At 47.6% G+C, this 23,241-nt stretch overlaps 2 protein-coding genes and 1 long non-coding RNA gene across 3 annotated transcripts in view; all 3 read left to right on the forward strand.

The window, feature by feature from the left end:
- Nucleotides 1–10,168, forward strand: part of LOC142297142 (uncharacterized) — a 17,558-nt gene extending 7,390 nt beyond the window's left edge. The window contains exons 4-5 of the mRNA XM_075341418.1: nt 3,732–3,813; nt 6,338–10,168. Of these exons, the coding sequence (XP_075197533.1) occupies nt 3,732–3,813; nt 6,338–7,206 (951 nt within the window). The 3' untranslated portion in view covers nt 7,207–10,168. The remainder of the gene's footprint in view (nt 1–3,731; nt 3,814–6,337) is intronic.
- A 7,330-nt stretch (nt 10,169–17,498) lies between these two features.
- LOC142295905 (uncharacterized) lies at nt 17,499–18,280 on the forward strand. Its single transcript, XR_012751561.1, has 3 exons — nt 17,499–17,769; nt 17,870–18,017; nt 18,130–18,280. It is a non-coding gene; the product is annotated as an uncharacterized LOC142295905 (long non-coding RNA).
- Nucleotides 18,281–18,387: 107 nt separating this feature from the next.
- The window catches only part of LOC142297144 (uncharacterized), an 87,576-nt gene continuing 82,722 nt past the window's right edge, over nt 18,388–23,241 (forward strand). The window contains exons 1-2 of the mRNA XM_075341419.1: nt 18,388–18,507; nt 18,627–18,733. Coding sequence (XP_075197534.1) covers nt 18,423–18,507; nt 18,627–18,733 — 192 coding nt within the window. The 5' untranslated portion in view covers nt 18,388–18,422. The remainder of the gene's footprint in view (nt 18,508–18,626; nt 18,734–23,241) is intronic.

Raw genomic sequence — 23,241 nt, forward strand, 5'->3', positions numbered from 1 at the left:
TGTATGGCGGCGGAATATAAATTGCAACTAGAACACAGCGCACATTATGAAGGACACAGTAAAGACATACAAATCTACCCTCCTGATCCACAGAAGCTTTAAGACACTCAAACGGCACTGTCCTGTGTATCAGGACACTCACCCCCCTGGAATGTGTGGTATATACAGAGTGATACTCATGGGCTATCCATTTTTTGTGGAGCAAGTGGAGCCGCTCCTTCACCAAGTGCGTTTCTGATAAGAATATTATGTCTGGCTTAAGCTGCTGTAGAAACAGAAAAACTGCACATCTTTTAGTGGCTTCACCCAATCCTCGCACATTCCAGGCCACTATATTAACCTCATATGCAACAGCAGGGGGCAGCAAGCGGGGACCCCCGGACCCATCTGCAGCAGTTCCCATAGATGAGCATAGACCAAACAGGTGCATAAAACGAAAAGGTCAAACAACATAAAAACATACACAGTAAACCAGGACATTCCTCTCAAACAGAGGGAAGTGGGGCTAAACATAACCGTAAGAGCACATAACGGTTTAAATTCCTGAACAGTCATCAACTGCATAGTAACCTATCTGGGTGGCTCCTGCCAACCGTCCATAAATGTTCCAGCCGGGAAACATAGCAAGTTCACCTCAGCAAGGAATCCGCAATAATCCTCAGCGGTGATTTCTGCGCAGTCCTTTTTCATTGGTATCGAGCCATGCGGCTGCATCCTTTGGAGTGTCAAAAAACTTTGTCCCACCATCCGCCACCACTCGCAGCCTGGTAGGGTATAACATTGAGTAAGAGATCTGCAGCTGCCTCAGGCGTTTTTTGACATCAATAAATTGCGCTCTCCTCTGCTGGATTTCAGTGGAAAAATCCGGGTACAGTGAGACCTTATGGCCGTGAATAGCCAGATCCTTTATCTCCCGGGCTCTGCGGAGCGCAGTGTCCCTGTCCCTGAAGTGCAGTAGCTTGAGGAGGATAGGACGAGGGGGTGCCCCTGATGGTGGGGGTCTAGTGGGGACCCTATGTGCCCGCTCAATAGTGAAGAAAGGAGAAAACAGATCCATGCCCAAAGTCTTGGGGAGCCACATTTCAAAAAAAGCTACTGGATTATTGCCTTCTGCCTTTTCTGGGACCCCAACCAGACGGAGATTGCTTCTGCGGGATCTGTTTTCTAGATCGTCCACCTTAGCTCTAAGCAATGAGATATTGTGGATTGCTCTGCCAAGGTCCCGAGTCAGAGGGGGAAGCTTATCCTCTGTGGCACTGACCACGTCTTCCAGGGCCCCCACCCGTACATTGACCCCCTGCAGCTCTGCCTCCCCCAACAGTTCTTGTCCCGGGATCTGCAGCTCCTCCACCTCCTCCTGAGGTCAGACTGCTTAACAGCTTCAGGTATCTCAGGCTGATCTCGTACAAACTTGCTGAGGCGAGCTATTGCATCAGACGCCCTGCCCCCACATGAAGCTCCAGCGTCCATGAGTGTGGCCTGTGTCCCGCCCTTCTTATCAGCCCGAGTTCTGGTCATATCACTCAGGTCTTTGAAGCCCCCTCCTCAGACTAGGAAAGGTCACCACTCCAGGAAAGCAGTAAAAACAAACTTTAACCCCAGCTGGACAGGATTATACAGGAGTTTTTTGCAGGAGCTCTCTCTGCACAGGTCTTCCTCACATGCTGCTCAGGCCACGCCCCCCATCCTGACTTCTTTCTACCATAGCTGCGATGCTCTGCAGGTCCTGACTCATTTCTATCATAGCTGCGATGCTCTGCGTGTCCTGACTCCTTTCTATCATAGCTGCGATGCTCTGCGTGTCCTGACTCCTTTCTATCATAGCTGCGATGCTCTGCGTGTCCTGACTCCTTTCTATCATAGCTGTGATGCTCTGCGTGTCCTGACTCCTTTCTATAATAGCTGCGATGTTCTCCGGGCCCTGACTCCTTTCTATCATAGTTGCGATGCTCTGCGTGTCCTGACTCCTTTCTATCATAGCTGCGATGCTCTGCGTGTCCTGACTCCTTTCTATCATAGCTGTGATGCTCTGCGTGTCCTGACTCCTTTCTATCATAGCTGCGATGCTCTGCGTGTCCTGACTCCTTTCTATCATAGCTGCGATGCTCTGCGTGTCCTGACTCCTTTCTATCATAGCTGCGATGCTCTGCGTGTCCTGACTCCTTTCTATCATAGCTGCGATGCTCTGCGTGTCCTGACTCCTTTCTATCATAGCTGCGATGCTCTGCGTGTCCTGACTCCTTTCTATCATAGCTGTGATGCTCTGCGTGTCCTGACTCCTTTCTATCATAGCTGCGATGTTCTCCGGGCCCTGACTCCTTTCTATCATAGTTGCGATGCTCTGCGTGTCCTGACTCCTTTCTATCATAGCTGCGATGCTCTGCGTGTCCTGACTCTTTTCTATCATAGCTGCGATGCTCTGCAGGTCCTGACTCATTTCTATCATAGCTGCGATGCTTTGCGTGTCCTGACTCCTTTCTATCATAGCTGCGATGCTCTGCATGTCCTGACTCCTTTCTATCACAGCTGCGATGCTCTGCGTGTCCTGACTCCTTTCTATCATAGCTGCGATGTTCTCCGGGCCCTGACTCCTTTCTATCATAGCTGCGATGCTCTGCGTGTCCTGACTCCTTTCTATCATAGCTGTGATGCTCTGCGTGTCCTGACTCCTTTCTATCATAGCTGTGATGCTCTGCGTGTCCTGACTCCTTTCTATCATAGCTGCGATGCTCTGCGTCTCCTGACTCCTTTCTATCATAGCTGCGATGCTCTGCGTGTCCTGACTCCTTTCTATCATAGCTGTGATGCTCTGCGTCTCCTGACTCCTTTCTATCATAGCTGCGATGCTCTGCGTGTCCTGACTCCTTTCTATCATAGCTGCGATGCTCTGCGTCTCCTGACTCCTTTCTATCATAGCTGCGATGCTCTGCGTGTCCTGACTCCTTTTTATCATAGCTGTGATGCTCTGCGTCTCCTGACTCCTTTCTATCATAGCTGCGATGCTCTGCGTGTCCTGACTCCTTTCTATCATAGCTGCGATGCTCTGCGTGTCCTGACTCCTTTCTATCATAGCTGCGATGCTCTGCGTGTCCTGACTCCTTTCTATCATGGCTTCAATGCTCTGCGTGTCCTGACTCCTTTCTATCATAGCTGCGATGCTCTGCGTCTTCTGACTCCTTTCTACCATAGCTGCGATGCTCTGCGTGTCCTGACTCCTTTCTATCATAGCTGTGATGCTCTGCGTCTCCTGACTCCTTTCTATCATAGCTGCGATGCTCTGCGTGTCCTGACTCCTTTCTATCATAGCTGCGATGCTCTGCGTGTCCTGACTCCTTTCTATCATAGCTGCGATGCTCTGCGTGTCCTGACTCCTTTCTATCATGGCTTCAATGCTCTGCGTGTCCTGACTCCTTTCTATCATAGCTGCGATGCTCTGCGTCTTCTGACTCCTTTCTACCATAGCTGCGATGCTCTGCGTGTCCTGACTCCTTTCTATCATAGCTGTGATGCTCTGCGTGTCCTGACTCCTTTCTATCATAGCTGCGATGCTCTGCGGTTTCTGACTCCTTTCTATCATAGCTGCGATGCTCTGCGTGTCCTGACTCCTTTCTATCATGGCTGCGATGCTCTGCGGTTTCTGACTCCTTTCTATCATAGCTGCGATGCTCTGCGTGTCCTGACTCCTTTTCAAGTAGCCATAATACACCTCGGATTCTTTTTCCTTTTCTTAGGTCTATGATGCTGGATTCTTGCAGGAATGTTCTGTTGGAGCGAGGAACGGTCCCATAAAGCCCCCATCAGAGTCCGCGCCCGGTGAGAGTCTTCTTCGTACATATTTTGGAATCAGTGAGGACAGAAATGTTGTAATGATTAATGATTGTACGGAATTCTCAGTGGTGATCGATGTGCTCCGCGCTCCACTCATCGCTGACATCGCCTCCTACTCCTGTCCAGCTGCAGTAATCAGCTCCCGGATTTGGGACATTGCACCACACCCTACTGAACCTCCCAGATATACTTGTGTCTTCTCCAGTTTTTTCTTATGGCCTCAGTTCCTGCTTCTTGTTTTATTGTATCCCTGATGTTTGACCATTCTTTTGCGTTTTGATTTTGTGCCGTACCGTCCCCCTGGTTCTGACCCAGTTACCTGCCTACCCCTGCCAGCAGCTGACTCTATGGCGCAGGCCCAGGGGCCTTGTATAAGTCCAGGTCCCTGTACAGGGCAAACACTGAGATCAGGTAAACTTAGTAGTTTGCCTTAAACCTGTCTATGGTGACCACTGACAGAGCCACGTAACATCACCATCAACTTTGGAAAAAAAAAAACAAATATAGTGAGGTGCCAAGTGACAAATTATATTCTATGGAGAGGTGAAGGGGTGGAGCATACCCCTTTGAGACTCCGCCCAGGCTCCACTCCAGTCCCGCCGCCACTCTTGGAGAAACTCATGGCCAAAAGTGTTAGCACCCTTGAAGTTGTTCCAGAAAATGAAGTATTTCCCTCAAAAAATTAATAATACATACTCCACACCGCCCCTTTGTATAATACACCTTGTACACCACCTCTCTCCATAATACACCGTCTACACCACCCCTCTCCACATTACACCTTCTACACCACCCTTCTCCATAATACACCCTGTACACCATCCCTCCATAATACACCTTTTACACCGCCTCTCTACATAATATCTCTCCCACACTGCCCCTATGTATATTATCCCTCACACACTCTGCCCCTCAGTATAATACCTCTCCCACACACACAGTGCCTCTCTATATAACATCCCCCACACACACACTGCCCATTGGTATAATATCTCCCCACACACACTGCCCCTCTGTATAATATTCCTCACATACAATGCTGTATACTATCCCCCCACACAAGGTGCCCCTCTTTATAATATCCTCTCACACACACTGCCCCTCTGTATACTATCCTCCCACACACACACAATGTTCCTATGTCTAATATCCTCCTGGTATATATGTCCACCTCCTGGTATATATGTCCCCATCCTGGGCCCTTCCTGGTATACATGTACCCATCCTGGTTTATTTGTCCCCTTCCTAGCATTTATGTCCTCTTACTTGTATATATGTCCCCTTCCTGGGCCTATCATGATATATATGATCCCATCCTGGGCCTCTCCTGGTATATACAGTATGTTCCCATCCCGGGACCCTCGTCCCTATCCTGATTTATTTGTCCCCATCTTGGTATATATGTCCCATCCTGGGTCCCTCCTGGTATATATATCCCCCTCCTGGGCACATTCTGGTATAGATGTCCTCTTTCAGGTATATATGTCCCCTTCCTGGGCTCTTCCTGGTATATTTGTGTGCTACAAAAAGAAAAAAAAACCAAAAAACATTTTACTCATCTTCCCCAGCCCCCACATTGCGTCCTCTCTGAGACGCGATGCATTCCAGCAGGATGTGCACCCTCGGATTCACGTCCAGCTGAAGCAAAGGTAGGGACTGGGGTCGACGGACCCCCCCCCCACTCCCGGTGATCCTTCCGCTCTTATCTTCAGCTCATGTAGCACCTACCTTTCTCCGCCGGCTGCCGCATGCTCCCCACCTCCACAAATCTGCCTGCAGCAGTGAGATTAGGTTGCAGAGTGATGACATCATCATGCCACTGCACGCTGAGATAACGCGCCGACGTCCTACGCTGCTCCAGTGACCTTGCCTTCAGCAGATGGCTAATTTGCATGTGATGCACTTTCACATGCAAATTAGCCATGTGCAGTGGCTAAAACGACACAGCCGGGCCCCTGGGCCTGGGGCTTAATAAAGCTAAGTAACTACCCTAAGTCCCATACACCAGTCATGGTTGTCATGCCCTGATGTCGGCCCTGGTTGTGTATGGGAGACATTGTAGCAGTTAGTCTATACCCTTTGGCTCAGAGACAACTGAAAATTAGAACTTGCTGAGGGGAAAATACAAGTCACATGTAGGGCTAGGGTCCAGGGTGCAAATCTCACCAAAGACAACATCTTTAATGATTTTGTATGTTCTCCAATTTTCTCTCACTCTCCAAAGACCTAATGATAGAGAATTAGAATGTGAGCCCCAATGGGGAAGGTGATGTCTGTAAAGCTCTGTGGAATTATTGGCACTACATAAGCAAATAAAATAAATAGAATGTCCAGAAAATGTTAGATAAAAAATATGCCCCTTGTATGATGCATGGGATGACTAGGACATAGTGGCAAACCTAGGTTTGGACTTTGGTAAACAGAATTATTTGCAATTCGCAGAGCCCAAGCACAAAAAAGTCTAATATTTTTTGAGGAAAACTAAAACATTGTATTTTTTTTTTTTTAGAAGACGACATGTCAAGAGCCTCCGATGCATATCCGCATTTATCTCTTTGTATTGCCGTAGAAGAAAGCAAGACCATGCAAGCTAAATCACCAATTCTGAACATACCCACAGTCTTTCACAGCAGAGATCTGCCCACCAATACTCCTGATTACAAAAACCTTTCATCTAATCAACTGGTTAGCAAACAAGTAAATGGACATATACAGGGGAAAATATTCCCATGCGAAAATTATTTTAAAAAGAAACCTAAGCTCTCTTTGCATGCGAGAATTCACAAGGACGAAAGGCCATTTTCATGTTCAGAATGCGGGAAATGTTTTAGCCAGAAGCCAAATCTTAGCCAACATTTAAGAAGTCATACAAGGAACAAGCCTTTTTCATGTTCAGAATGTGGGAAATGTCCTAGACAGAAAGCGAGTCTTGTACATAGGAGAACACATGCTGAGGAGAAGCCATTCTCATGTCCTGAATGTGGAAAGGATTTTAGTTACAAATCTCATTTTGTGGACCATCTTAGAACTCACACAGGAGAGAAACCTTTTCAATGTTCAGAATGTGGGAAAACCTTTGGCCAGAGATCTGCCCTTACTAAACATTATCAGAGATCTCACAAAGAGGAGAAGCCATATTCATGTTCAGAATGCGGGAAACGTTTTGTCCATAGATTTTGTCTTGTTAGACATCTAAGATGTCACACGGGGGAGAAGCCATTCTCATGTTCAGAATGTAGGAAAAGTTTTGCCCACAAATCAGATCTTGTACGACATCAAAGGACTCACACGGGGGAGAAGCCATTTTCCTGTTCAGAATGTGAGAAATGTTTTGTCTACAGATCGGATCTTGTTAGACATCAGCGAACTCATAAATAGGATCTCAATGTTCAAATTGTAGGAAATGTTTGATGTGAGGCACTTTATTGTAGGATCTACTAGAGTGGGACCTTTGTGTTATAAAAGGAGTTCATTTTCCATCTTTTTGCTTTCACATTATGATCTCCTAAATGTTTTAAGGACCTGTCATCAAGTCAAAAGTGGCAACTTATTTTATTCCTTCTGCTCCTTTCGGTATTCTATGGGGGGTTTTCTTATCGCCATACGGTTGCAATGACAGGGGTCTTTATAATTACTGCTCATGTTACAAGATGGCATGGCATAAGATTCTCTGGTCTTATCTCTAGGCTGCTTTGCATAGTTACCTGTGAGCAGTGCCCCTGAGGTAAAGACGACAAAACATCTCACTAAATAAGACCCATATTTCTGGATCCGTATGGAATATTTAAAGGGGCGGGTCACTACTCAGACAACCCCTTCTCAATTCCTACGTTTCATCCAAGTAAAATAATAACACTTTTACTCATCTTCGGGCCGGCACCGTTCCAGCGGTGTCGACACTGGCTCTTCCATGGCTCATGTGACAGTGTTATATCACTTAATCCCTGACAGCCAATCAGAAACAGCTTCACTCTCCTCCCCTACAGAAGTAATTGTCATGTGGAGGAAGTGAGAGTGCAGCCACAGCTCTCTCTTCCTCCAGCTGCAAAAACCCTAGTGCATGCCCTTATTATCTCACACCTTTTGAATATTGCAACCTCCTGCTCTTTGACCTCCCTTAACAGTCTCGCACCCCTACAATCTAGTCTAAACAATGCTGCCCGACTAATCCACCTGTCCCCCCGCTACTCCCCGTCTTCTCCTCTCTGCCAATCCCTTCACTGGCTTCCCATTGCCCAACGACTCCAGTTCAAAACCCTAACCATGACATACAAAGACATCCGCAGCCTGTCTCCTCCCTACATCTGTAACCTAGTCTTTCGGTACTTACCTGCACGTAACCTTCGATCCTCACAAGATCTCCTTCTCTACTCCTCTCTTATCTCCTCTGCCCACAATCGCATCCAAGATTTCTCCCGCGCCTCCCCCATACTCTGGATTGTTCTGCCACAACATATCAGACTCTCGCCTATCTTGACAAGCTTCAAAAGGAACCTTAAGACCCATCTCTTCCGACAAGCCTACAACCTGCCATAACCCTCAGTCTGCTATAGCGCCGCACAACCATCTCCACCCTCACCTACTGTATCCTGACCCAACCCTTGTAGACTGTGAGCCCTCGCGGGCAGGGACCTCTATCCTCCTGTACCAGTCTGTGCCTTATATTGTTTATGATAATTGTACTGTGACGCCTGCCTGAAGCTACGGACTCAGGATCGGTGAAACAGGTGAATAGAAGCAACCGCCCACAAAGCAGGAACCTGGACCCCACAAACCATTAACCCCTATACAGGGATTTGGAATTATGATAAGGCCCAGGTGATCTCTGCCCGTGGAAGACTGAGGTCCTGAGAAAAGTAGTAAACAGGCAGGGTCAAATCCAGAAGGTAGAACAGGGAAAAAAATTGTCAAGCGGGAGAGTGGTCAGACATCAAGCAGCGAAGTACAGAAACGGCAGGCAGAAGAGTGGTCGCGTAAACAAGCTAAGGGTCAAAACTGGAGCTAGCAGCAAAGTACAGGAACGGCAAGCACAAGAGTGGTCAGGTAGTCAAGCTAAGGTCAATATACGGGAATACAAACAAACAGCAAGGAACCAGAGTCTAGCAGTACTATATCTGGTACCTGCCAGCAGAAGGGAGAAAGCATAAGAGGGGTGTGGTGCCTTCCTATTGACCCCAGCTGAAAGGTAGCTACTCCAGCCGGAAGGCACACACCACCACAGTCAAGTCCTAGTGAAACCCAGCCTAATAGATGAGCGGAGCCTGCGCCCAGCAGAGCCACTCACTGCTCCCCCATTCCCAGCGCCGCCCTCAGTGGTGACGCGGCGGCGTCTGGTGATTGAAGCAGAAGTCGACTGACATGTACTCTTTTCACATGTAAAGCACCATGGAATAAATGCTACAATAATAATCATTTGTCTGAGGGATGGGAGTGAAGCAGCTGCCAACGGTAACAATGTCACCAAAGCCCAGCAAAAGCCAGTGCCGACACCGTTGGAATGGAGCCGGCACCGGAAATGAGTATACATCCTTTTTATTTTACTGGGGGTAAACATAGGGATTAAGAAGTAGTAGACAGCCCCTTTAAAGTGCAACTTAAATTGCAGAGTTGCAAGCTATTATCATGTTTTGTCCATATTATTTGCGGTTTTTATAAAATAATAAGTCGGTATTCTCTGTTATTTATTATTGTAAAATACCTGTCTCGAGTCTGGGCTTTGCTCCCGTCACCTTGGTGGCCTCTGTTGTGCTCCACTTCGGGGCTTTGCAGGTTGCCGGCATGTGACATCATCTCCCTAGGCCTTTTAAGGCCCATAAGGACACACACCAGTGTCTTCAGATTGTTATTCACTACTCTAGTTTAGTATTATCCAGCTCCTGTGTACACCGTGCTGCACCCCCAGCTGCCCTGCTGATCTCTCTTCATTAATCCTTCTGATTTCGGGACTCCTGTGTCTGCCACGTCCATGCTGTCACATGTCGGGGGCGGCACGGTGGCTCAGTGGTTAGCACTGCAGTCTTGTGGTGGCTCAGTGGTTAGCACTGCAGTCTTGCAGCGCTGGGGTCCTGGGTTCTAGTCCCACTCAGGACAACATCTGCAAGGAGTTTGTATGTTCTCCCCGTGTTTGCGTGGGTTTCCTCCAGGGTCTCCGGTTTCCTCCCGCACTCCAAAAACATACAGCTAAGGAGCTTAGATTGTGAGCCCCAATGGGGAAAGTGTTGTCAATGTATGTTAAGCGCTGTGGAATTAATAGCGCTATATAAATGAATAAATGAATGAACGAATGTCAATGCCAGCTGAACTAAAGCTCAAGGTCCATGTACCCACCTGGACCTGGGGTTTAGCAGGTCCACATCACAAGGTGAGCCTTACGATTATGTTTCTAGTTTATATGGAATGTATATCTTGTGCTCAGGTTCTTTAAATAAATTATTAATAATGGATGTTTCCATATAATTGTAGTAAAATAGTAGTAAGATTGTGAAAAATGGATGACAGATTGGAACGTCTGACAATGGACTTGGACGCTTATCCACAGTCATACGACATTGGCTTTTGGTGTCAAGATTGACCACGTAAACTGGATCCAGGTCGTGTAGTGGATTTTTAGAAGGTCATTTCTATTAGATAAAAGACATTTTTCTGAAGCGTTTTGTGCTTGAAAAACTCAAAAACTGAAGACCTCTGTGTCAGTCACTTTTTGGGTCATTAGAGCACAATATTTTCCCCATACAGTGAATGTCAAAGGAAAAGAAAATGGAAGAAAAAGAGATCAGAAAGTCGCATGGATCCCTATTCTGGGGTCATCCACATGAACCCCGATACAGCTCAATCAACCGAAAAATAAAAGATGGAGCTGTTGAAAAGCGAAAAGATGAAATCAGAAGCAAAGAGGGGCCCACTGGGACTATGTCACACAAAAAGCCGGCAGGATAATGGAGCCAGCCCTGGTGAAAAATATTGTTTAACCAAAGCAGTAAAGCGGGCTTTACACACTGCGATCTCGATTGTACCTGCCCCCGTCGGTTGTGCGACATGGGCATATCGCTGCTCGTCGCGCACAAACTCGCTTACCCCCGTCACACGGACTTACCTGTCCTGCGACGTCGCTCTGGCCGGCGACCCGCCTCCTTCCTAAGGGGGCGGGTCGTGTGGCGTCACAGCGACGTCACACGGCAGGTGGCCAATAGAAGCAGGGGTGCGGAGATGAGCGGGACGTAAACATCCCGCCCACCTCTTCAACATTGCCGATGGAGGCAGGTAAGGAGATGTTCCTCGCTCCTGCAGTGTCACACATAGTGATGTGTGCTGACGCAGGAACGAGGAACAACATCGCTAATGAGAGGAAACCGATATTTTGTTTTAGGACGACCTCTCTGCGGCAAACGATCTTGGCCGCTTTTGCGATCGTTTAAGGCCGCACATAAGTGTTACACGCTGCGATATCGTTAATGACACCAGATGTGCGTCACAAACAACGTGACCCCGACGATAATTCATTAACGATATCGTAGCGTGTAAAGCCCGCTTAAGACTTGGATTACAATGCTCAAAATTAACAAAACGGTGAATAACCCCTTAAAATTACAATATTTTATTAGTAAATTTCAGCATAGAGATGATACTGAAGCCATTGGCCTCAATGAGCTGTCCCAGGCCAAAGGTGTAGATGAAAAAGAGGAGGGGTCCAAGAACAGATCCTTGGGGGACACCAACAGACAGGGGCAAGATGAGGAAATGGTGTGAGAATAGGAGACGCTGAATGTACGGTCTGTTAGGTATGAAGAGATCCAAGATAGGGCCAAGTCTGTGATGCCCAGAGATGAGAGAATCTGTAGTAGAAGGGAATGGTCCTCTGTGTCGAAGGCAGAGGACAGGTCCAGGAGGAGGAGGATAGAGTAGTGTCGCTTGGCTTTGGCAATTAGTAAGTCATTGGTGACTTTAGTTAGGGCAGTTTCAGTGGAATGAGGCAGTCAGAAGCCAGATTGTAACTGGTCAAAGAGGGAGCCGGAGGAGAGGTATGAGGACAATTCAAGATGGACATGCTGTTCCAGTAGGTTTGAGGCATAGGGGAGAAGTGATATGGGGCGATAGCTAGACACAGAGGAGAGGTCAAGGGAGGGCTTTTTGAGGATGGGTGTAATAGAGGCATGTTTAAAGCATGAAGGGAATACACCAGTTGTTAGTGATAGGTTGAAGAGATGGGTTAGTGTCTGGATGAGGTCTGCGGTGAGGTTGGGGATGAGGTGGGATAGGAGCGGGTCAAGTGCACAGGTGGTGAGATGTGATCGTTACAGTAGAGTGAAAGATGATCTGTCATGGTGGAGAAGCTGTATTTGGAGGAAGAAGGCTGAGTAACTATGATGAGGAGCTGTGGGGATTGTGGGCCAAAGCTTGCTCTGATGTTATCAATCTTCTGCTTGAAGAAAGAGTCAAAGTCTTCAGCTGAGAGGAGAGGGAGGTGGTGTTGGGGGACGGAGGAGAGAGTTGAAAGTGTTGAATAGATGTTTAGAGTTGTGAGATGGGGAGAATATAAGAGATGAGAAGTAGGTTTGTTTTGCAGCAGTGAGTGTGGACTTGAAATTTGTGAGGGAATTTTTATATGAAATGAAGTGCTCTGTGAAATGAGACCTCTTCCATCTCCGCTCAGCAATTCTGGAAGCCCGTCTCAGTTCTTAAGTTTGGCTCGTGTGCCAAGGTTGCCTGTTGATTGTGCGAGTTTTAGTATGTGTGAGGGGGGCGGCTGATTCAAGAGCTGTAGAGATTGTGGTGTTATATAAAATGGCAACAGCATCTGCGTCATGTAAGGAAGCAATGTCTGCGAGTGGGAGAAGGGACTGAGAAAGTGAGTGGAAGTCAAGGTGTTTGAGATCTCTGCGAGGGTGTGAAAGTTTGTGGAGGGGGGTTGTGTACTTGGAGAAGAGAGGGAAGAGAATGTGAGAAGGTTGTGGTGAGACGGGGGAAAGGTGCATTAGAGAGGTTAGATAGGGAACAGAGGCAGGTGAAGATGAGGTCCAGCATATGGCCATCTTTGTGAGTAGCTGCAGAGGAACATTGGGTGAGGCCGAAGGAGGCAGCGAGTGTTAAAAGTTTATAGATAACAGATACAGATGAGTGAGAAGTGTCAATGGAGATGTTGAAGTTTCCCATGATGACAGTGGAGATGTTAGTGGAAAGGAAATGTAGTAGCCAGGTGGTGAAATGGTCAAATAAGGCAGTGGCTGGCCTAGGGGAGCGGTAAATGACAGCCAGTTGGACATTGGAGCGGGAGTAGATGCGGACGGAGTGCACCTCAAAAGAGGGGACAGTAATGGAGGGTGGCAGTGGAATTGGGGTAAAAGAGCATTTGTGGGACAGGAGAAAACCAACTCCTCCACAAGCTTGTTACTGGGGCGGGGGGTGTGAGAGAGTTGGAGACCACCATAAGAAAGTGCTGCAGGAGAGGCTGTTTCAGCCAAGTTTAAGTAATGCCGATGATGGAGAGTTTCTTAGTGATGAAATGGTCAAGGATGTAGGAAAGTTTATTACAGAAAGAGCGAGCGTTCCATAGAGCCCTTGTTAGAGACACTGGCGGAGTGAGTGCTGGATGAATGGGGATAAGGTTAGAAAATTTGTGATAGATCGTGGATGGGGATAGAAGCGACAGTGGGAATGTGGTGAGGAGGGCCAGGATCTGGAGAGATATCACTAGAAATGAGAAGGAGCAGCGAGAGTGTTAGTAGGTGGGAGCAGGAGAGGCTATGAGATAGCCTTGTGTGTCTGGAGACAGAGGGTGTTATGTGGATGAACAGATCGGAGGATGAGATGAGATGGGTGAGGAGGATGGAGGGAGATATGAATAGTTCATTATTGGGTTTAGAGATCAGAGGGGTATGTAAGAAATGAAGTATTATACGGGTGAGTGTAAAGAGACATACAAACATTGTTTACAGAGTCTCTGTATCCAGTTGTAGCGCTCCTGAGCCACTCAGCGCACTACTAGGTACTGCATCCTTACAAGGATGCAGGGCCTACCCCCTGGGACCTGGAACACCAGTGCCAGTAACACCTACACACACTAAAATCTTAGTTCCCACGACACACCAGGGGGCATGGACTAGTCAGACCCAAGGGGATGGCCACCTAGAGGGCAGAGCCAGACCAGGGGACTAGACAGCCTGGTGGGAGTGAACAATAAGCAGTCAGTAGTGGACAGTGAAGGAGAGAGACGTGCCTTGAGCTGGGTCGTGTAACGGTGACCCGGGGCACAGGAAAGTGGTCACCAGGGCGGGTACACCCAAGTACCGCTGGGACCAGAGCACCTATGGGACACAGGGCCCTAGGTCAGGCGACAGTTTCAGACGGTCTGGCAAATACCTGCACAGTTAGGGGACCTTCACGGACCTCGCTGACCCACAGATCCGGGGGCACCAGCAGTAAAGCAAGGATCAGGGTTTGGGACACAGACCAGCCCTACAGGGTCCACACTGCCCTCCGTATGGACGAGGAGACTGCCACAATAAGGGACAGTCGGGCCCCCAAACTGCTTCAAGCTACGGGGACCCAAAACACACTGAGGGTGCCGGGGACAGAGCAACCGAGTCATCACGCTGGTACTGGAAATACAGGGACCTCAACCAGCCGTCCAAGGGTCCAAGAGTGAGTAGAGACTGTTAATTACAACCCCGATGTGGCCTCCCTTTTTCCGGAGCTTCCACCATACAGCTCCCTAGGCTCAGCCCTACCTGCGGAGGGCCCACCACCACAGCTGCCATTGCCACCAGCCCTAGGGATAGCCAACCCGGCAGCGGTGGTTCCACCATCTTAACTGCAACCCGCAGGTGGTGTCACACTAATGACTCTAATCTTCCCTGTAAATACTCCCCTTTTAAAAAAAGCCCCCAGGACACGGGACCAGGCAACGGCCACCAAAGTGACATTCCCCAGTGATACACTGCCCGGGTCTGAGTACCCCATTTCCTGGGCGACACACAGTTACCTTCAAGTCCTTTGCGGCCCAATTCTGGTTTAATTTATTGCATCATACTTATATGGTGCATACTAAAGTATTATGCAGACTTTAGGGCCACAATATAAACACATACAAGTGCAATGAGCTGTGAAGGGGAGGCGTCGTAACTTATCTAGATCACTCAAATTAAGGCTGGTTTCAGACGTCCGTGTTTCAGGTACGTGTGACATCCGTTTTTAACACGAATGCCACATGAACCCATGTTATTATTTTATTACTCACATGTTGTTACTCACATGTCCGTGTTTTCACACGGACCGTGTGACCTCTCATAACCCCACACTTAGGCATGTCCGTTTTTTCTCCGGCAGCACGGGTGTCACACGGATTGCACACTGATGTGATCCGTATGACATCAGTGTGACACGTACCGGAGAAAACACAGTTCTTTTTAATAAAAAGATTTTCTATATTTACCTCTCTCCAGCGCTGCTGTCTCCGGCTCTGCTGCCTCCCGCTCCTGACCCCCGCTCATTATACTCACTGAATATTCAGTGCCCAGAGGACCAGGAAGCCAGAGCAGCGCTGGGAACTTCAGAGCCGGGGACCGCAACGCTGGGTGAGTGTACAGCAGAGTGAGTGTGTGTGTGTTCGTTCAGTGTATACATGCATGTGCGCTATATGTGTGTGTGTGCTCGGTGTATCCATGTGTGTCTGCTTTGTGTGTATATCTGCTCAGTGTATACATGTGTGTGTGTGTGTGTGTGTGTGTGTAGTGAGAACCTGGAAGCCGGAGCATCGTGGGGACAGCGTCGGGGACATATCATAGTTTGAAATAAACTCTGATTAACCCGTGAAGCTGTAGTGCGGGTGTCATCAGGATGTCATTAGAGTTCATTGGGAATTCCGATGACCTCCTGGATGTCACTGTGCTTGCAGAATACTCGCCTGTCCCCGCGGTGCTGCTCTCGGCGGTGCTGTACCCAGTACTGTCTCAGCGCTGCTCAGGCTTCCTGTCCTGAGTGCAGTGAACAATTGATGAATATAATGAGCGGGGGTCAGGATCGAGAGGCAGCAGAACCGAAGAAACAAGGTAAATATGGAAAATCTTTTTATTTCGCAGACAAGTGTTTTCTCCGGGTACCTGTCACATATATGCAAACACGGATGTCACATGTGTGACACATGTATGACACACGTGTGACCATAACCATGCGTGTGACTGGTACCTGATTAAACATGGACGTCTGAAACTGGCCTAAAGCTGAGTCAAGATAGCATGGGCAGAGTAAACAAGGAGGTCATAAAGAAAGTGGGGAGAGGGTGATGGAGGGGTCAGTTACAAACATACCAGATATTAACACAAGCAACAGAGGGAAGGGATTTAAATTAACTTTTAATAAAACTATATGGGAAATTATCAATTTTAATGAAAAAATAGTGGTTATGCACATTTTAACAGAAAAATAGGTGAAGTTTATTATTTTTTAACATTTAAATTTTCGGTTATTGTGTGTGTGTAAAGGAACATTAGAACCCATTAATTTTTGTCCAGAAAAGCATGCGTTTTTGGAGCCAAAAACGCAGTGGAAAAGCAGGTAAAAGGCATGAAAAACGCAGGAATTGTGCTTTTGGTTGCATTTTGCCATTTCTCATTGACTCCAATGTTAAGGAAACGCTGCAGAAATGGCAAAAACAACTGACATGCTGCTTCTTTTTCAGCATGGTTTTTGACCACAAATATGCAAATTAAACGCTGCAGAAAAAAAAGCAAAGTGCAGACAGGATTTCTGCTTTTCCCATAGACTTTGCTGGAAAACAAAAACGCATGCGTTTTAGCGCAAAAACGCTGCTGCGAAAAACGCTGCAGAAACGCGGGAAAAAACGCAACGTGTGAACATAGCCTTACTGACTGGGGAAATAATACTGCCAAGTCAGTTTTTACCATATAGTGAACATGGCAAATGAAACCACCCAAAACAATAGTGGAGTTGCACTTTTCTTACATTTTTCACCACATTTGGATTTTTTTCCCATTTTCCAGTACAATATGGGGCAGAATGAATGATTTCAATCTAAAGTACAAATCATCCTGCAAAAAAAACAAGCCCTCATATGGCAATATTGACAGAAAAATAAAGAGGTTAAGGCTCTTGGAAGAAGGGGAGGGAAAATACGGAAAATCGCCAATTGCTGACTATGGGGACTGGGCGGACAACCCCTTTAATGAGTTTGGTGCATCCTTCGGCTGCCGTACTCCACCGGACACGTTACTCCAGTCAGGGACTGAGGTATATTTCTGGAATAATATAAGCCCCTTCGGTCAGACAGCACGCAGCCTAGGTCAGACAGCACGCAGCCATTATAAGCCCCTTCGGTCAGACAGCACGCAGCCATTATAAGCCCCTTCGGTCAGACAGCACGCAGCCATTATAAGCCCCTTCGGTCAGACAGCACGCAGCCATTATAAGCTATGGTGCTATTCACATGTCCGTGTCTCTACGCAGACCTGGCGTCCGTACAAAACTCAGACACAATTATCTGTAGTAATGACTGCAGGATCTGTGGTGATGTCATGTGATCAGTCTCAGAAGGGGCGGAGTAAAGCTGTGTGACTTCCTGTTATGTCACCATGTGATGTCATCAAAGGTCCTATAGTCTCTAACATTTAGATTATTTCTTCCCTTTAACTGATCACATGACTGTGACGTCACCTCAGGACCTGTCGCCACCAGGAGGTGGCATCTGCAGGGCAGTGACCGGGAAGAATAGATGTGATTTGTGTTCGGTGCTCCGCTCTCTCATTCATTCCCCTGTGCCGTTACTTTTCCCTCATCCCCTCCCCCTCTTCCGCCCATAGTCTCTGGGTTACTGCTAGCAGTGATGTCACTATTATTCTCATCCACCGGTCTGGTCCTTATGAAGAATCGCTGCTGTGGACTGATGGAGAATACGAATGTCTGACCCCGGCATTTAGCATCGACACTTGTGTAAGATGTCATCTGAGATCTGATTTTCCTCCGATTCCTCCTTATCTCCTCAAGTTCCTTATGATTATTTCACATCTGATTTTCCTCTGTCTCTTGTCAGGCTCCTTATGATCAGGAGGACTCTTTCCCTTTACTAGACGCTGATCCTTCCCATCAGCGGCCCCCCGAGGATGGAGCAGGACAGAGAGCACATGGCGGCTCGGATATTAGACCTCACCCTGGAGATAATCTACTGGATCACTGGAGAGGTGAGCGCTTCACATCACATCCCTCTGATCTCTAGGAATAAAGCAGGGAAATGACGGGGAAGGTGGAGGATTCTCAGCCTCTGTGTAGTGACCGGCGTCTCCCCATACACAGGATCACACAGTAGTGAAGACGTCGTCTGGGGAGTGTGTGACCCCCCGTGTGTCAGGAGGACGGAGCAGGACCCCGAGTGCCATCACCGAGCCTCCACCTCATTCACTGATACATGAGCAGAAGATCCTAGAACTGACCCACAGGATCACTGAGCTGCTGAGCGGAGAGGTGAGCGCTGCCGGGAATGCTGGGACATTATACAATACCGCTGCCGGGGGAGGGGTCTGCTAATGACGGCTCATTGTGTGTGTCAGGTCCCTATAAGGTGTCAGGACGTCACCGTCTATTTCTCCATGGAGGAGTGGGAGTATCTAGAAGGACACAAGAATCTGTACAAGGAGGTCATGATGGAGGATCCCCCGTCCATCACATCCCCGGGTAAGAGGAGAGCGTCCTGGGCTGTAGAGGAGAGGACAGGGCTGAGAGTCGTCTAGATTCCCCATCATCTGCTCATCACATACAGACAATGTATTCATCACTGCCGTTATTTCCTACAGATGGATCCAGTCCGAGAAATCCCCCGGAGAGAAGTCCCCGTCCTCTATATTCCCAGGATCGGCCAGAAAAGGAGGAAGATGTCCCCCGGGATCATCAGGTGGATGAGGTGAGATCTCTACAGATCCTCTATAGATTGAAGTAATGAAGCTTCTTCTAACCTCCTCCGCCCGCCGTGTACCGGAGGCTCCATCAGATCCGGGTATTGTCGGCTGTGGTCGGTATAAATGATTTCTGGGTTTATATAAGATTTTATTAAAGGCGTATTCCAAACTCCAAAATCCTATCTCAATATGTAGTAGGTGTAATAATAATAATAATATTAGCAAATACCGCCAATTAGAAATGTACTAGAGTTCTTCTGATTGAATATGTCACTTACCTCATGTGCAGGGCATTGCGAAAAATAAGCCATCACACAGCCCCAAATCCCAAAAAATTAGATCATTACAGGTGTCGGAAAATGGCTCCAAAAACAAAAAACTATAACTCGTACTGGCCGGGAGAGTCATATTACCAGGTCAGTGTTACCATGTACTGAACATCAATAAAAAACAATTGTGGAATTGCACTTTTTTTTTGCAATTCTTTCCCCGATTTTTCAGTACACTATATGTGCCACCCCCGTGCCAGCAGCCGGGCTGCTTGGATCCGGATCCGCGGTGGTTCGAGGGGTCTCCGGACCCAGGGGTCGTGTGGCCACTAAAATGAAGGGGGGTATTTACAGGGGATTGTGTTAAAGTTCGTGACGCTACTCGTGGTATGTGGTAATTTGGAGTACCACCGCTGCAGTTGGGAGTACCCGGTGGTGATGGAATGGGGCAGCTAGGTGTTTGAACCCTCCACGGGTAGGGAGATGCCCCGGGAACTTGGTGATGGTGTTTGGGGAGTGCCGTGGGGAGTGAAGGGGGTCACTTGCGTACTCACTCAGTCCACAGAGCTGACACCGACAACTGGATAAACCAAAGTTCTGGACACCGCTGCCGCTGAGGGAAGCTAGTTCGGGTCCCGTCCTAAATGGTGCTGCCTGGTGATCCGTGACCTGCCTCCTGACACTAAGTTCTCTCTCCTGGTGGTCCTGGTAGCATAAAACTAGTCGGGTCCTGCTCCCCAGTGTGGCTAACTGTGGGAGCTTGTTCTCAGGGTTCACGCTTGGGATTTTCTGGACCGTTTTTGTGGAAAGTCCTATCCCCCTCGTTGCGCTAGTACCCCAATTTTGGAGCAGTGGAGAGCGGATCTTGAAGGCTCCGTTCTCGTCGGGTGAATTGTCAGGTTGCCTGAAGCTACTCTCTGACCTAGGGTCCACGTACCCCGTCGTGCCCTGGTCCCAGCCCGGTGATGATACAAGGCCGAAGGCTGTCCTTCTCGACAGTTCCGTGCCCCTTGTCACGATCCCCTGCGACCGGTGGTTCAGCTCCTACTAGGCCTAGACCACCGTCTGCCACCTAATTGCGTCCAAGGAGCCCGGCTCCTGACCTTCTCTCCTTCACTCTCTGCTACTCAACTGCTCTGCACTGAACTGACACTCCTGACCTCCCCTTAACCAACTCCCCAAGTGGGCGACCCTATTCCACTCAGGCCGTCCACTGGTGTGTCTGGTGGGTGTAGTGCAGAGTGTACCTAGGATTTTCATTGACTGATGTTGGCAACACCATGTAGTTGGGGACCCATAACGAAGGAGGAGGTGGATATTGCACAATACCCTGTGACGACCTGATAGTCCAGGGCGTCACATACAGTTAGGTCCAGAAATATTTGGACAGTGACACAAGTTTTGTTATTTTAGCTGTTTACAAAAACATGTTCAGAAATACAATTATATATATAATATGGGCTGAAAGTGCACACTCCCAGCTGCAATATGAGAGTTTTCACATCCAAATCGGAGAAAGGGTTTAGGAATCATAGCTCTGTAATGCATAGCCTCCTCTTTTTCAAGGGACCAAAAGTAATTGGACAAGGGACTCTAAGGGCTGCAATTAACTCTGAAGGCGTCTCCCTCGTTAACCTGTAATCAATGAAGTAGTTAAAAGGTCTGAGGTTGATTACAGGTGTGTGGTTTTGCATTTGGAAGCTGTTGCTGTGACCAGACAACATGCGGTCTAAGGAACTCTCAATTGAGGTGAAGCAGAACATCCTGAGGCTGAAAAAAAAGAAAAAATCCATCAGAGAGATATCAGACATGCTTGGAGTAGCAAAATCAACAGTCGGGTACATTCTGAGAAAAAAGGAATTGACTGGTGAGCTTGGGAACTCAAAAAGGCCTGGGCGTCCACGGATGACAACAGTGGTGGATGATCGCTGCATACTTTCTTTGGTGAAGAAGAACCCGTTCACAACATCAACTGAAGTCCAGAACACTCTCAGTGAAGTAGGTGTATCTGTCTCTAAGTCAACAGTAAAGAGAAGACTCCATGAAAGTAAATACAAAGGGTTCACATCTAGATGCAAACCATTCATCAATTCCAAAAATAGACAGGCCAGAGTTACATTTGCTGAAAAACACCTCATGAAGCCAGCTCAGTTCTAGAAAAGTATTCTATGGACAGATGAGACAAAGATCAACCTGTACCAGAATGATGGGAAGAAAAAAGTTTGGAGAAGAAAGGGAACGGCACATGATCCAAGGCACACCACATCCTCTGTAAAACATGGTGGAGGCAACGTGATGGTATGGGCATGCATGGCTTTCAATGGCACTGGGTCACTTGTGTTTATTGATGACATAACAGCAGACAAGAGTAGCCGGATGAATTCTGAAGTGTACCGGGATATACTTTCAGCCCAGATTCAGCCAAATGCCGCAAAGTTGATCGGACGGCGCTTCATAGTACAGATGGACAATGACCCCAAGCATACAGCCAAAGCTACCCAGGAGTTCATGAGTGCAAAAAAGTGGAACATTCTGCAATGGCCAAGTCAATCACCAGATCTTAACCCAAATGAGCATGCATTTCACTTGCTCAAATCCAGACTTAAGACGAAAAGACCCACAAACAAGCAAGACCTGAAGGCTGCGGCTGTAAAGGCCTGGCAAAGCATTAAGAAGGAGGAAACCCAGCGTTTGGTGATGTCCATGGGTTCCAGACTTAAGGCAGTGATTGCCTCCAAAGGATTCGCAACAAAATATTGAAAATAAAAATTTTTTTTTTTGGGTTTGGTTTATTTGTCCAATTACTTTTGACCTCCTAAAATGTGGAGTGTTTGTAAAGAAATGTGACAATTCCTACAATTTCTATCAGATATTTTTGTTCAAACCTTCAAATTAAACGTTACAATCTGCACTTGAATTCTGTTGTAGAGGTTTCATTTCAAATCCAATGTGGTGGCATGCAAAGCCCAACTCGCGAAAATTGTGTCACTGTCCAAATATTTCTGGACCTAACTGTATATGGTAAAATCAATGATTTTATTAAAAAGTACAACTCATCCTGCAAAAAACAAGCCCTCACGTCGCTTTGGGACAGAAAAATAAATAAGTTATAGCCCTTGGAAAAGAGGAGAAAAAACTAAAATGAAAAACGGAAAATCACCGGGTGGTGGAGGGGTTAACATTATCTTTTACATAATGTTTGTAAACTTAAAAGTGATTTGACAAAGGTAATAAAGCAATCATATATAAAGATAAAGATGGGGTAAAGCTGTGTCCCTGCACTGTCCCGCTTCCTCCACCCGGCAGGAACATCAGCAGACTCACCACTCCGGTCGACCAACTGTGTTTCCTGCTCCCAGGGATGGCGCACATTGAAATGGTTTCCCTGTAACGTGATTAAGGTGTGGTCATGCTCCATGCTTCTTAATGGGGCAGCAGGCGAACTCCAGAAGTGTCCCCAGCCTATTGCTGAGAGGCACTATGTATTTAAGGCACCCTCCCCTATAGGGAGGTGCCTGAGCACCTTCAGTCTCTAGCATGTCTTGATCTTACTTGTTTGTTGTCAGGTCCCTGTACTCGCCTGTGCACCAGAACCTGTCCTAAGTGCCAGAACCCGTGGTCCTGTCCGTACCCGAATCCATACCTGAACCTGTCACGTCTGTACTAGCTGTTCCATCTGAACCAGTCCCAGTATCCACCCTGCCTGTGATCCTGTTCTGCCTGATACTTCTAGTCCATACCTGCATCCCTGACCCCTGAAGTCAGGTGCTACAGTGCGGGTACTGCCCTGGAGTGGTACCTGATGTCCTCCAGTAGCCAAGTCCAACTCCACCATCATGGACTCTGGTGAATACCCAGTGGGCACTTAGTCACGCCCATCCAGGGTAAGCCTGGTCTGTGGTGCAGTGGCTCCACACCCACGTACATGACAGATAGATGATAGAAAGATATTAGATAAATATTTGATAGATATCCTGCAGATATATAATTTTGCATCCCCCTATATTTGAGACAGACTTCTTCCCTTTTAAAGTCTTTCATGTTGAGTTTATTCTACTGCTTTTTAGGCTTGTTCCATGTGTCGTCCAATTTTTTTCTTGCGCTCATTGACTTCATCATACGCAGCATGCTGGGATTTTTTTTCTCAGTCTGATTACAGAAGAGAAAAATCTTGCAGATGAGCACTGCCTCATTGAATAACATGTGAGCAAACGCTCAGCATAAAAACCCAGAAAACAGCAGAA

The sequence above is a fragment of the Anomaloglossus baeobatrachus genome, chromosome 3 (genome assembly GCF_048569485.1).
Source record: "Anomaloglossus baeobatrachus isolate aAnoBae1 chromosome 3, aAnoBae1.hap1, whole genome shotgun sequence".
Taxonomy (NCBI): Eukaryota; Metazoa; Chordata; class Amphibia; order Anura; family Aromobatidae; genus Anomaloglossus; species Anomaloglossus baeobatrachus.